Here is a 13,628-nt window from a genome sequence, read left to right as displayed (position 1 = left end):
GGACCTCCGAAGACGCACGCTGCACGTTTGGCGAATGCAACAGGAAAGAAGAAAAAAAAAAGAAATTCAGACCATATATAGAAAAAAAAAAAAAAGAAAAAAGAAAAAAAAAAAAAAACACCCTCCCATAGAAAAGAAACAGAAATTACTAACTGCAACCTTTCTTTATATTTTCTTTTCTTCTTTTTTTTCCCATTACTACTTTCTTATATATAAACACAGGCCCCCCACAAATCGGAATTTCTTCCTCATACACCACTTTTTTTCCCTGTTATCAGTTTACATCACTTTTTGCACCCACTCAAACAAACACCTCCAATTAGTCATCCACAATCACAATTCCCAATCCCCCAATTCCAATATGACGCTTTTATACCAGCCCATTTCAAGAACTTTCGGGCAGAGAGATGGATGTCTTACCCCCAGTAACCAGGAAGAAACCATGAAGTACAAGAACGATAAGCTCAATTACGAAGCTTCGGGCTCCAGCTCCAGAAACCACGAGATCTTGTCTCCTCCAGCTTCGCCTTACCAGAAACACGAAAACACATACACTGTGCTGCCAGCGCCAGCATCATCTGCTTCAGGAACGGTGCCTAGAGCGCTGAAGGTGTACATGGAGAACGACAGACCATTCAGCTTAGAGAACTATAAGAGCTATACACTTACCGTGAGCCCCTGGACGCAGCTTGGCGGTAACTATAAAGCTAGACAGATGAACTTTTTGCGCCAGTACCAGGCTGTTTCGAAGGAGCAGCAGAATGTGCAGCTGTTGCGGTTGGCTGAAAAGCGTGCTGCCGCTGCTGTTTCCAATAAGAGAAGACGTCCTGAGGTGAGAAGACCTTTGAGCTCCGAGGAGGATAGTGAAAACGATAAGGAGAAGGTGAGAACGCGTAGAGTTGTTCGTGAGCACCTGGCGGCGCTTTCTGAGATTGAAATGGATGCCTCCAGGCCTCCTTCGCCTGCTCCAAAGAGAAGAAAGGTGAAGAAGGAGACTTCTTACGCCAGCTCGCCCTTGGCGGTTCAACAAGCTGCACTCATTGACGAGTCGATTCCAGACTACTCGCCTGACCCTGAAGAGACTTTGCCAAAGGGTAACAACCGTAGTCTCAAGATTGAATGGAAGGGCCAGCCTATGGACTTGAAGAATGATCCTCAGGTCGATAAGTTGCACCCAGCCGAGGTTGTGTTGGCGCTGACGTTGCGTTTACCTGCAAACGTCTACTTGGACTCGAAGAGACGTCTTTTCTTTGAGAAGGTGAACAGAATGCGTGGCGATATGCCTTTCAGAAGAACGGACGCCCAGAAGGCGTGCCGTATTGATGTTAACAAGGCCAGTAGACTTTTCGCTGCTTTTGAAAAAGTTGGCTGGCTTGAAGATAAGAACTTTGTCAAGTTCCTTTAGAGAGAGAGGCAAGGATGCCCCACCGTGTGGTTTTCATCACGAACACTGTTTACTTCTTTTACATACGATTTTTTTGGTTTTGGTTGGTTTTTTAATTACTTATGGTTTGGGATAGACGGATTCGGATTCAGACCATTTTATAGGAAAGGATATGGATATCACAGAGATAAAATAGTAAAGTAGTTTTCGTTTCTTATCAACATTGCTTATCTCATTCATCTGAGGCTCGTGGGCTGGAACGCAGAGAAGGTTGCTCATGCAAAGAAGAAACATCTGCGGCGACCCAAGAGGTCAGAAAAAGTGTCAGTTTACGAGTTTTGGTTTTTTATTTGTTGATGTTTTGGATTGCTTGGGGAGGTAAGGGGTTGTTGGTTTGTTATGGATTTCTGGTCCCAGTGGTTGCTAAAGATCAACACTCAGTGATGGGAAGGAAGGAAGTGAAGACTATTTAGGTAAAGAGAGTGCTCCAAGGAAGTGATTCGGTGTATTATTTCGACTTTTATGGTCATTTCTTGAATTGTCTTTATTTCCTTGATTGTAAATTTGGATAGTAATTGTCGGTTCCTTCTTCTCATGGCTAGCGGTTCACTGAGACTGAGTAGTACTCAACTCTAAGGAAACACATGGCATGAAAAAGCCTTGAGTGGGACAAGATATGGTCTTTCTTCAGCAAAACCATTCCAAAAACCAATTCTTAGTTCAATTGAATTATCTTGATTGACAACTGTTTAAACTGGTGATATAGATAAACTGATACCTCAAGTCCATCCCACTTAGTACCCTGGCTACCATACTTTACCATTCCAGCCACCCTCTTACCATCACTGAAACTTACACTTCAACATATCCAATAACTTCTCCATAGCCTCCACCTTACGTCAACCCTTGACTAGGGTTGACTCTCTTGACTCTGTACGCCAGCCCTTACCCCCAGCAAGTCACTTTCCCAAACCAACCTCTCCAGCACGTCCCACGTCAATTAGCCTTTTTCAGATCAGCGTCTCGGGCTAGCATTCCGCCAGTAATAAAGAATCCCACCACGAGTCCGCCCAAACCTTAATTGTCAGCAAGCGATCATCCCTAAAGTGATACATTCCATCCATACAAGGCTAAACCTTCCAACTAAATAACTAGTCAGTTTCTTTGCTTGCTCTTCGTTGTAATTTCAACCTACTCAGTTGCTGGTGTTTATCACCTCCACTATAACAGTATATGGCCTTCCATTCCAGTGGGACGATCTCGGCTTCGCCTATTGTCAACCCGTAACAATCCACGTTTGTTGGTATCTTGCAGAAGTGTCGCCCATGTCTACATTGTCAATTCAAGGTCACCCAAGATGACCCTCTATTTGTTTTTGAAACAACCACGCTGATTGCTTACGCTTAACTCTTTCAGGCTGTGCCAATTGTTGTAGATCTTCTTGTAATGAATAACTCAGCTCTTTCTATTTTTGTTCTATAAGCCTCTTTAGCCTGTCAGGAGCCAATTCAGCAAACATCTATTCACCACAAATCCATCCAACCAATTGAGGTTCCTCTAGTACTTCCTCTGTTAGCGAGTTACCATCTCTCCAATCTCTTACCTCCACTCTGGCAATACCACAACTGTACATTCCCTGGCTACCCTCCATCATGTCATCTCGTCTATTGTATCGTCTATGCATAGGCTTCTACGGAACGCAGCCAGCGACATACACTGGAAGTTTAGGAAAGTCCAATTCCACGGCACTGGAGGGTGCCGTGCCTGATACAGTAATTACGAAGGCACTTTCATTATTGCCATTTTAATTATTTTCCAAGAAAATGTCGTATTTGCTGGCTTCCATTCGTTTAAGCCTGGTAGAATTGGCGTGCCACCAACTATCACCAAACCCTATACCCACAACCAACACAGAACAGCAACAAACATTTCTCTCCTTCAACTACCACTTTTCAAGTAATTAATCAACATACCCTGCCACCCCTGCCACACACTCCTTCTCTAGAGCTCCGCCCAATCTCAAACCTTACTCTCCACTACACCGTCTACACTTACCATAACCAACTCTACAATCTACCAGCCTCCCTCATCCTCTCCCTCCCTCCCTATTCCATAAACCCCCACTTATCTCCTAAATCCCTACTCTCATCCCATTCTCGTTCCTTATCTCCCACACTTCCATCCTCAGCCGTACATTCCTCCATTCCTTACCTTCACCACCAACACCAACACCTATCCACCCAGCCACCTATCCACCTCCAATCAGTAGAAATCCTAAACATCCCCACCTTCCCAATTGACCAGTTCCATTACATTCAGCACACCAGACCGCCAGACCATCCAGCCAATTGCCGACTTTCCACCACCACCACTGCCCTTCACACATTCCACAAAACCAGCCAAATCCACGTATCCACGAATCCACGAACCCAAGAATTCACGACATTCACGGTTTTCAATTGCCATACATATTCTTTTCTTTTTCTCCATCAAATTCTCCGTCGCTAAACTTTTTTTGTCGTAGTGCCGTTTCTCTGGCTGGTTGTTCGCTGCACCAGGGCCAAAAAAGAAGAGTACCCGGGAGCTTCTGAGTTTGCAGCCAAACGAGAAATCACCAAAAAAACCTCCCTGGGTACCCCCAATTATCCCTGCCCCGCCCCCAAATCGCTTTGCCCCTCCCCCAATTATCCCCCAAACCTCTCAACCCTCTCTCAATTTCCTCTTCCTTCTCTGCAATTGTCTTCCAAAACCCCGTTGTGCCTCGGGACTTTTCACGCCGTAGCAACCTTTGGTCTGCCGGTGAGACATGTAGGAAAGCGGCTGGGGGGCGGTCCCAATCGCGGAAAACCACCAGCAGGCATGAAAAACGGCTGCAACCTGGCCCTGAAAGGGGACAGAAAAATCAACACCATCCACCAATTTTCCCAAATTTTAACCACTTCCAGTGATCTCCTGACCTCAATTACCCCCGGGTACCCTTTTTCCCGGCTCTCCCACGCCCCTGGATAACCCTGGCCCACTTGGCGTTCCTTCGCTGCAAGTAATATACGCGGTGCACGGGTCTTTCGCTAAGCAAAAGGTCCCACCACTTCCTGCCCCCCGGGAAATGTCTCAAAGAAAAAAAATACCTCCCAGCCCCAGCCTTAGATCTTTAATCCACTTTTTTTCTCCCTTTTACTGGCTTCTTTTCCCTATTGGGCTTTTTCTTCGTTGCCACGGCCGGGAATTCGCCTGCTAGAAATCACAAAAAGAGAGGAATATATCCATACTTCATAAACCTATCGTGTTTGACCTTATCCTTCTTTTTTCCTATTAATCTTCAACAATCACCCAATTGACCAGCAAAAAGAACCCTTAGGAAGTTCATCAAACGACCCCAATTGGTATTTTCCAGTTTCTGCAAACTTCACCAAAACTCCACTCACGTCACCTTCTATCGCTTAACTTCCAGTTATTACCAACCCCCTGAGGCCTGGCCTCCACATTCGCTTCTTACATTCGCTTCAATCTACTCCTATCCATGTCTGATCGACACCCGCAAGTGTTTTCGTCGCCTAACGTCGAGAGGAAACTGCTGTGGGCTCAGTCTGATCTGAACGGCTCGCTATCTTCGAAAATGGGTGACTTCTACTTACATACGCCTACAGTCAACCAGAACGCCTCGTTCCCACAGACTCCGTATATCCAGCCTCCGCAGACTCCTGGCTTCCACTCTCCTGCGTCGTTCCATACCCCAGCGTTCTCGGGCGTTCAGTCTACTCCTGTTTCTGCTGGTGCTTTTGCTCCTGCTGGCTTTGAGAATGGCCATGCTAACCCTGGGCCCCCAGACCGTCTACCTCGGGAACTTCGCTACTCTCCTGGTGGAGACAACCAGCTAGACATGTCTGGTGGTCTTAACATCGCTTTTGAGGGTTTTCTGACCCATGGTCCTGGCCATGGAGGCCATGAGCATTCTACTTCCGTGGATACTATCCCAGAAGAAGACTTGCCTAAAATGCATGATCATCATGACCTGCTGAGCCAGTTGGGCCAGCACGATCAGTTCTCAGGTGGTCTTCTGCCCGGTACGCGTACTCACGGCAACCCTGCCTACCATGGCTATTACCAGCCAGAGACATTTGTCAAACAAGAAGGCTACCTGCCAAAGACATTTGGCCATGTGAAACCCGAGGACTTTCTGCCTGAGAAGTTTGGCCAGCTTAAGCACGACGACTTTCTGCCTAAGCCGTTTGTCCAGCTTAAAAACGAAAACTACCTGCCTTCGCTTTCCCAGGGTCAGCTGCATCAAACATCTCCATTCACCCATAAGGCGCTGCATTCTACGGTTGCCAGCGGCAACGAGCCTATCACCATTGAGGATCTTCTTAAGGAGGAACCATTTGGTGCCCTTGAGAAGCCTGCCTCTTTCTCTTGCATAGACGATGGCGACGACGACCTGCTATCGCTGTTTTTCGACTTTGAAGACGATACGCCGACAAAGAAAACACCGCCTTCCACAAAGCCTCGTGCCTCCAAATCAGCGTCTACGCCTACAAAGCCGCCTCGTCACAAGATTCCTACGTTCAGCGCTGTTGCTTCAGACAATAGCACCTCCAAACAAGTCCGCAAGTGCAAGTCGTTCTCCAACTCCCAGAAGTTCTCCTCTCAGAACGCGGCTGGTCCAGCGTTCTCTCTCGAGGAGTGCTCCAACGAGTTCCATGTTACTGAGGGCAACTACTCGTTCCAGGACGAAACTGACCGACTCAGCATGCAATTGGGGCCCGGCTTGGCCCCGAAAAAGAACGCTTCACGCACCGCCAATGGCCAGTCCCGCCCGGTGCTTAAGAAATCAAAAACTACATCTAATTTATGTCTGCCTCGCTCTGGGTGCCGCAGTCCCAAGGTGTTGAAGAACATGGAGCTGGGCCTTGTCTCGTTCCAAGTTAAGTTGAAGAATTCGAAATAAAACGCCAACTCGGTGTACCCCGTCTCCTGGCGGCTTTTCCGTTTTTGATAGTTCAAAGTTAATACCTATTTCGATTTGTTTATTAAGATGTAGTTGGTAGAGCAGAGAGAAAGCAATGAATTGATTAAAAAATAGATTGGGAAGAAAGTTTTTACCCTCTTAAAGGAAGCAACATGTTTATATCCTTTAGTCAGAGGTAAAACAGTCCATCAGTCAAAACATTCAATCAAAGATATCTAATGGTTCTCCCAAAAGCAATAAATCCTTCGACCAGTGAATGCTATTGAAAAGACTGAAAATAAGAGCATTTGAAAGCTTTCTTTCCAATTTCAGTAGTAAGACATCAACACTCTATCCATTACCCATCAAAACCACATTCACTAATCAATACTTCCACTATCCCCCATCAATACTTCCATTTCCATTAATCAAAACTCACCAAGCTACTAATTCTTCATCTCCTTTCCTACACGGGCCATTGCCCAGTTCTTCTAATGCCATGTATTATAGTATACGGATTTCACCATGCGGGCGCCACAAAAAGCCAAAAAAACTCCTTACAAGTCCTTCTTTCTAGGCACGTAATCTTCCTCCAAAACAACTTCCTTTCTGAACTTTCTGGAAAACGAAAGCTGGCCTTCGTAGCTGTAGGCCAAGTAGGTCAATGAGAGCGGCACCACGCCCATCCAGATCACGTTGAAGAACGCAGATCTTGGTCTGAAGCGGAAGTAGTGGCCCATTTTCTCCTTGGCAGCGTTGAACCGCTGGAGATCGGGATCTGGTCTTAAGGTTCCGGCCATATTGGGTTTCTGCTAAGAGTTGAAGCTTTACTTTTGATGCTCGCTAATTGGTTAGCAGGGTGTGCGAAGCACATAAATGCTGCCGTGAATGAGACTAGGGACAAGGGTAGAAGAGGGAGACCAAAGAGTCAACTTGTAATAAATAGGTTTTAAAAATATTTATTTGAGCTGTAGCATGGCTTCTTTTTATTGTACAATGTGTATAAATTAGTGGTTTTGGGGTGGTTTCTGTGTTGCATGGCTATGGATGCCAATGCGGGTGGATCGAACTGAAGGCTCCATTGGCATAAGCAAGCTCTATAATGTAGGTAGGGAAGGCAATGGCTTCAGCGGGAAATTTCTAGTAACTAAGTTACTGCTCGTGGTATCCCATTGAGTGTGGTTCCCCATCATCGCCATACCTGGCTTCCTCAAAGTATGGAAAATTCATCAGCATCACCCTTGCTGCTCCTTGTTGGCTTCGGCTGTCGCAGAGTACATGAGCTGGTTGCTGCCATCGTCTTCGCCTAAAACTCCACATTCATTTAACAACTTCACAGACTTGTGGTTCATGTACATGTCACGCAAGGAAGGTGCAAACTTGGGGTCTGAAGACAGCGTCAAGTCTGCTGTGCCGAGTTTGCGCTCCAACTTCAATGTCTGCTCTAAAAGCGTATCTGTTTGGCCAAGCAAATAGTACAAGTTCTCATTCATAGGCTCCAAGTGCTGACGAAGAATGGCCTTTCTTTCAGCTGATAATTGAGATGATGGGCCCAGCGAAACAATAGCAGCAACGCATGCCCTGTAGTGTTTAAGTGCCAGCACCAACTTTACAGCCTTTGCCTTCTGCAACTGCAAAACCTTTCTTAACGAAAGTTCAAGGTTGATTTTCTCCATCAACTGTTTAATATCCTTATCCTTCAGGTGGTCCTCCTGAGCCAGCAAATCAAGACCTTCATGGTGCTTCAACCGAATCCAGCCGCCACTAACGAGGTCTGGAGGAATATGAAGAATGTTTCGAAAAGTATAAAGCTCGAACTTGTCAAATGCCAAATCCACTTGCTCCACAAATCGAGTTTCCACTTCTGCCGTACCTTTAACAATCTCATCCTGTGGAAATACACGCTTTTTGAACTCTGGATTATCCGGTTCGGTGTCGTCCATTATAATATCAGAATCATCTGTAGACTTGTTTCGTAGTTCCTGGATCTGACTGTTTCTTCTGTTCTTAAGGAAGACCTCCAAGGCATCTGTGCACCTATACAAGATATGGTTCACTGCATTGATGACTTCGTCTATTAGCGTCAACGGAGCGAACCCTAAATGCTCTGTTAGAAGCAGTTGTTCGTGATCCATGGCCAGTGTTGATGTTTGTTATGGGTCGGTGATTTGGGGTGGGAAGGCTGTATGTGCAGGATTTAATTAGTCAGCAGTAATATAGACCTCCAGAGGATTAAGAAATATAGCTTTTCCGGTCAATTTATCACCAAATAGGTCGATTGGTGGTGGTGTTTATGGATGTTGTTGATGTATATACTGCATGGGTCTGCTCAGTATGGCATCTGTGGGTGCAAGAGGTATACGCTCGTGTGCAGGACATTCAGCCCTCCATCCATTTGACCCCATGTAATTGGCAATAAACGGGAGGTAAATTTGAATTTAATGGCTTTAGGGGAGTTTATGGGGCGTAAGGTTTGTATTTGAGTGGTTTGAAGTGAAAAAAGGTGGTTGGTTGACAAATAATGAGTGGCTGCAAATGAAGGTAATAGGGCATGGAAGAGGTGAATACCTGTAAAGCCAACGTATCCAAGGTTTTCCTTATTTATTATAAAATCAAAGTTCTAAGAAGGAATTGAGTCTTTTTAAGTCGTTTGGGTTCACCAATTGAGCTTGCTTTTAAATAAATGGGTTCGACTCTTCCTCATGCCATTTGACTTCTTCACAATAGAAGATAACGACCAGTTCAATTGAAATCCAGAGTCTATTGGCAGAGCTAAGAAAGACATGTTCCCTTTCAATATATATCTAACATTATTGTTCAATTACTTTTAAATCTTTATAGAGACAAAGGGACTCCTTTACTACTACTATTCCGCCTTAGTTCAGGTACTCCATCCGCATCTGTAAGATACAGCTTCACCATCCAGTAGATCTCTCATATGCCTCTTATACCCGCCTTTATATTTTCCAAACGATATTCCAACAAAAGAGAACTATAAAAAAAAAAATCTTCTCTGCTTTCTGTTACATCAGTCCACTTCACGAATTCCATTAATCTGACCCAAGCTCACTCAACTCCACCACACTTCGCCAACCAAATCCACACCACCCACCTTAAAAACCTCTCTATTTCAACCACCCCCATCGCTTTCCTTCCCCCTTAGACCTCCCCATTTCCCTTCGTATCTCGCCTTGCTCATAACCACTTCTCACCTGCCACAACCACCAACACCTGCCGCCCAATCCACACTTAAACCTACAAAATGACCAAAACCAGCCATATATCAAACTTCCTTCCTTTTGACTTCCCCTCCACTACTTAGCACCCCTGGATGGCCGCCGAAACCCGGAAAAGAACCTGTTACGACTGAAGTCACGTGCACCTCCAGGCACCAAATCACCCGCCTTCCAGGGCAAAAGACACAAAAAAGAAAAGTAATTCCATTGCAGATCTAAAGTAGAGAATTAGCTGTCACCCATCGCCCATCGTCCCACAATCCATACCAGCACCTTCCAACCCCAGCTCGTCCCAAAAGTGCACCTCTCCAGCTTGGGTGCGAATTCATGTCACTGATTATCTACAACCAGCAAAAGACCCTAAAACACACTTTCTGACTTCCCAATGAAACATCAGCCGTTGTACTTTGGGTCCTTGGACGCCAGAGTTATCCAGTATAAGTACGCGATATATAAGCTTGAACGGCTTGTGCGAGCCATTGGTGAGCTTCTTAACGAACTAGAGACTTCCACTGATGCAGACACCGACAGTGTGGTATTGGTGCAATACATTGTGCACTTGTCCAGCACGCTATTTGCCATTAATGAGCAGAAGTTTGGGCCTCGTCTTGCGGCGCTAGAGAACTTTAAGCCGGTGAAAACCACCACTGTATCGATTCCTCCTGTGGTTACCCATATACCATATGACTTGAAGGATGTGGACGTCACGCCGTTGTCTGAGATGCCACTGAAGGAAGCGACCGTTCAGGCAGCCAAGGCATTGAGAACAACTGCTGAAAACTGCTTGGAGGGCTATCAAAAGCGATTGGTGAATGCTGAAAGAGAGATAGGCAACGAGAACTTCTGCATAGACCTAGACAACTTGATTGCTTCCATGTTTAACCCTTCGGTGGACATTGATATTTCCCTTAAGGCGTCGGATTCGTCTATTCCTGCTTTCCTTTTCCCCATTGACCAAGAGTACCTGAACAGCCCAGATGGAATGGAGGCTCTGCTTATAGATATCGATCTCCAAGCGTTATTCGTCTTGACAAGGCTGGTTCAGCAAATCATTAGAAGCCATAAAGCCCCGCTTAATAAGTTTAAAGAGCTCAAGGCGGCTTCAAAGCAGAACCAGAAAGCTGTACTTGAAGCTATGCCTCAATCCGGGTACGCTCTTCATAGAGTGCTTGTATGGGCACTTAGACTCAATGATTTGTACACTATTGTGCGTCGATACGGCCGTCAGATCTACCTTTCCAATTACCATCATTTGAACGATCCTAAGTTTCTTTCTCACATGCCTAATGTCACTGTCTTCAAGACGCAGATTCTCAAAAACATCGAGGAATTGTTCAATACATCGAAAAAGAACGGTGTTCTCGTGGCAACCATCACGCGATTCATCCGTCTAAACTTTAGGGTGGAAATCAACGTGAAACAGATTATAGAGTTCTTTGGATTCATTGGCCAGAGTTTTGTCTTGGTTGAAAACCTCGCCAAATCTCTCGATCAGCTTGGTAAGGCATGGATGGCTTGTGAAATCAGCTTCAGAAACGCTTACGGTTTACCTAGTAAGAATCTCTTCAAGATTAACGAAGTCAATGAACGTGAGAAGCTTGAGTTGGTTAGAAGGCAAAACGAAAGAAAACTCAAGGAGCTCACTTTGCAGAGAGAAAAGGCTAAACCTCATACAATCACGTCTCCACCTCCAAAACAAAAAGCGACAGAGCGTATGAAGAATTTGATTCCGCCAGGAGAAAAGCAAAGCGAACCTCAAAAACTGCCCCTGCCAGAAGCCCGTCTGCCCAGACCGCTGCTGCCCACCAAAGAGAAAAAGCCTAGTCCTCCTGCTAACGCTCTTCGAGTTCCAGCACCAGTTCCAGCGAACAGAACATCCTCTCTTAACAGTGAAAGTCTCAATAACGTCAGAGCCAGAAACGGTTCTGTGGGTAAAAGGCCCACAAGTCAGTTATTCCTTCCACTGGAAACAGCCTCAATTACTTCTGACAGTCCTACTCCTTCTGCTGCTGACGGTGTCGATAAAAAAGCTGCTGTGAATACAACCGCCGGTAGAAGAAGATCCAACTCCCTGCCAATATCATTCAATGCCGCTGCTGCCGCTTTGAACCAGAACGGAGACCAGGATAAAGGTAACGGTCTTAGATCACCTACAGGAAGTATCCGCCGGACATCGAGTCTCACGAGATCAAATAACGCTCCAAATGTAACTTCGCCTCTTGCGTCGAAAACCGTTCAGTTGACTCCACTCAAAGAGGACACCACAGAGCCGGCCTCTGCTGCTCCTAAGTTGACAGCCAACCAAAAGTTCGCTCTTCACCTCAAGGAGGCCACCAAGAGTGGAAAGATCAATTCTCATCAACGAGAGACCTTAACCAGCGTTGTGTTTGATCCTAACAATCCAACAGCCACCAAGATCCATAGACCTGCCGAAAAGCCTGTTCCACCGTTGCCTCAAGAAGAAGCTCCTGCTCGTGACGTCAAGGGCCCTCAATCAAGGGCACAGATCACCAAGCTGAACACCCAGAGAAACAGCTTAGCCTTGAAAGAGAATGGTAACGACGTGAAGCCTCGTATAAGCACTGAATCTGCCACTTCGACGCCCAACACTCTTCTTTCAGATACTCCTACGAAAGATTCGAGTCCAAGCGTTGAAGGTGTCATTGTCAAGAAGGTTCGGTTCGCTGGTGTTCCTGAGTACTCACCTGAAGAAGACGCCCCTACACGTCATCCACGTGGTCTTATGAAAAATTTTGCCATTTTCAAGCAGCCGCTTCTTTCGTCTAGAAGCTCTCCGCTGTTCAAAAGCAAAGATAATATCTTGAAAAAGGAGGAAAGTCTTTTATTCAGAGAGCAACAGGCACATCCGAAGTAACCTTTTTCGCAGCCATTTGCGCACTATCAAATTTGGCCTTATCTGCAGTACGATGAGAAGGATGCTTTTCAGATCCTGCTCATCTCCAAAAGTGAAAATCACGGATAAAGTGTCAAAGTCGCATCACCAGTCCTAGCCTCATCGCAACCAACCTTCCCCAACTTTACCCTCTTATAGATAATGCCAGCGGAGGTCAGGGAAAGCTCGCCCGATGTGGCTGAGCCAGCACTCAAGAAGAGAAATATCGCTAAAACCACTAATAAGGTCAATGACGAAGGCATCTCTGAATGCTTCAAGGTTGTTCGTACAAAGTTCTACCTTTCGCTAGCTCCTTGTCATTTGGGTAACCCCATCAACGGTATCAAAGCTCAGCATTTGGAGCCTTTGGTGATGAAGTATCATGCTAAGGCTAGAGGTGTGGTTTTGTCCTACTTCAACGTCACATTGTCGAACGAAAGAAACTCTAGCCCAGGTGACAAGTCAGACTTGATCAAGGTTGACGATGCCACTCCTTTTGCATTCTTATGGGCCACTGTGGATCTTCTTATATGGCAGCCACAACCAGGCGATGTGTTAGAAGGCTACATCTACATGCAAACACAGTCACATATCGGTTTGCTTATCCACGACACATTCAATGCATCTCTTAAATTTAAAAACCTTCCACAAGATTGGCAGTTCGTGCCTAGCCAGGCCGACGAGTATGGCGAAGAACAAGGCGATTCTGGTAACTCCAAGTTCAGATCATACGGATATTGGACTGACGAGAACGGTACCAAGGTGGAAGGTAAAATCAAGTTCACTGTTAAGGTTGTCAACACTTCCGGCAGAATGGTTTCTTTGGAAGGTACTTTGGTATCGCCTGAAAGTGAGCTTGATGCTCAGCCAATTTCTTCAGAAAGAAGAAAGTCTTCCACCTCTGCTGCTGCTTCTGTCGGTGCTAACCACTTGAGATTTGAAGATGAGGATGGCGCTACTGAGTCGCCTCAGGTCACTGAGATCCCAGCTGCTGCTGCTGATGAGGTTCCTTCTTACGACAAAACCGAAGAGAACGACGACTCCTCTAGCGACGAGAGCAGCGACTAAACACCAATTCTAGAAATAGAGCATCTTTGGGTTGTACATTACGAGCACATTTTAATACATATCATCTATCGACAAGAATTATTCTCCAACTCTATGTACAAG

The 13,628-nt window shown here is 45.7% G+C and overlaps 5 protein-coding genes across 5 annotated transcripts; 4 read left to right on the top strand and 1 right to left on the bottom strand. All coding sequences in view use genetic code 12, as the record gives it.

Annotated features, from left to right (window-relative positions):
- Positions 1-361: 361 nt before the first annotated feature.
- On the top strand, positions 362-1,405 carry CXQ85_001213 (uncharacterized protein; the record flags this gene model as incomplete). The annotated part of the gene is made up of 1 exon (XM_025484930.1): positions 362-1,405. One exon carries the CDS (start codon positions 362-364, stop codon positions 1,403-1,405), a length of 1,044 nt encoding a protein of 347 aa, XP_025339861.1.
- Positions 1,406-4,904: 3,499 nt separating this feature from the next.
- On the top strand, positions 4,905-6,329 carry CXQ85_001212 (uncharacterized protein; the record flags this gene model as incomplete). The annotated part of the gene is made up of 1 exon (XM_025484929.1): positions 4,905-6,329. One exon carries the CDS (start codon positions 4,905-4,907, stop codon positions 6,327-6,329), a length of 1,425 nt encoding a protein of 474 aa, XP_025339860.1.
- A 557-nt stretch (positions 6,330-6,886) lies between these two features.
- On the bottom strand, positions 6,887-8,464 carry CXQ85_001211 (Mis12 domain-containing protein; the record flags this gene model as incomplete). Its single annotated transcript, XM_025484928.1, has 2 exons — positions 6,887-7,112; positions 7,569-8,464. 2 exons carry the CDS (start codon positions 8,462-8,464, stop codon positions 6,887-6,889), a joined length of 1,122 nt encoding a protein of 373 aa, XP_025339859.1.
- A 1,486-nt stretch (positions 8,465-9,950) lies between these two features.
- CXQ85_001210 (protein phosphatase regulator) lies at positions 9,951-12,440 on the top strand (the record flags this gene model as incomplete). Its single annotated transcript, XM_025484927.1, has 1 exon — positions 9,951-12,440. The coding sequence occupies one exon, from the start codon at positions 9,951-9,953 to the stop codon at positions 12,438-12,440; it is 2,490 nt and encodes an 829-aa protein (XP_025339858.1).
- A 180-nt stretch (positions 12,441-12,620) lies between these two features.
- On the top strand, positions 12,621-13,526 carry CXQ85_001209 (DNA-directed RNA polymerase I subunit; the record flags this gene model as incomplete). Its single annotated transcript, XM_025484926.1, has 1 exon — positions 12,621-13,526. One exon carries the CDS (start codon positions 12,621-12,623, stop codon positions 13,524-13,526), a length of 906 nt encoding a protein of 301 aa, XP_025339857.1.
- Between the last annotated feature and the right edge of the window lie 102 nt (positions 13,527-13,628).

The sequence above is a fragment of the Candidozyma haemuli genome (genome assembly GCF_002926055.2).
Source record: "Candidozyma haemuli strain B11899 chromosome Unknown B_2014730914, whole genome shotgun sequence".
NCBI classification, from domain to species: Eukaryota; Fungi; Ascomycota; class Pichiomycetes; order Serinales; family Metschnikowiaceae; genus Candidozyma; species Candidozyma haemuli.
Note: the sequence above shows the minus strand (reverse complement) of the source record. Positions and strands in the feature narration are given on the sequence as shown.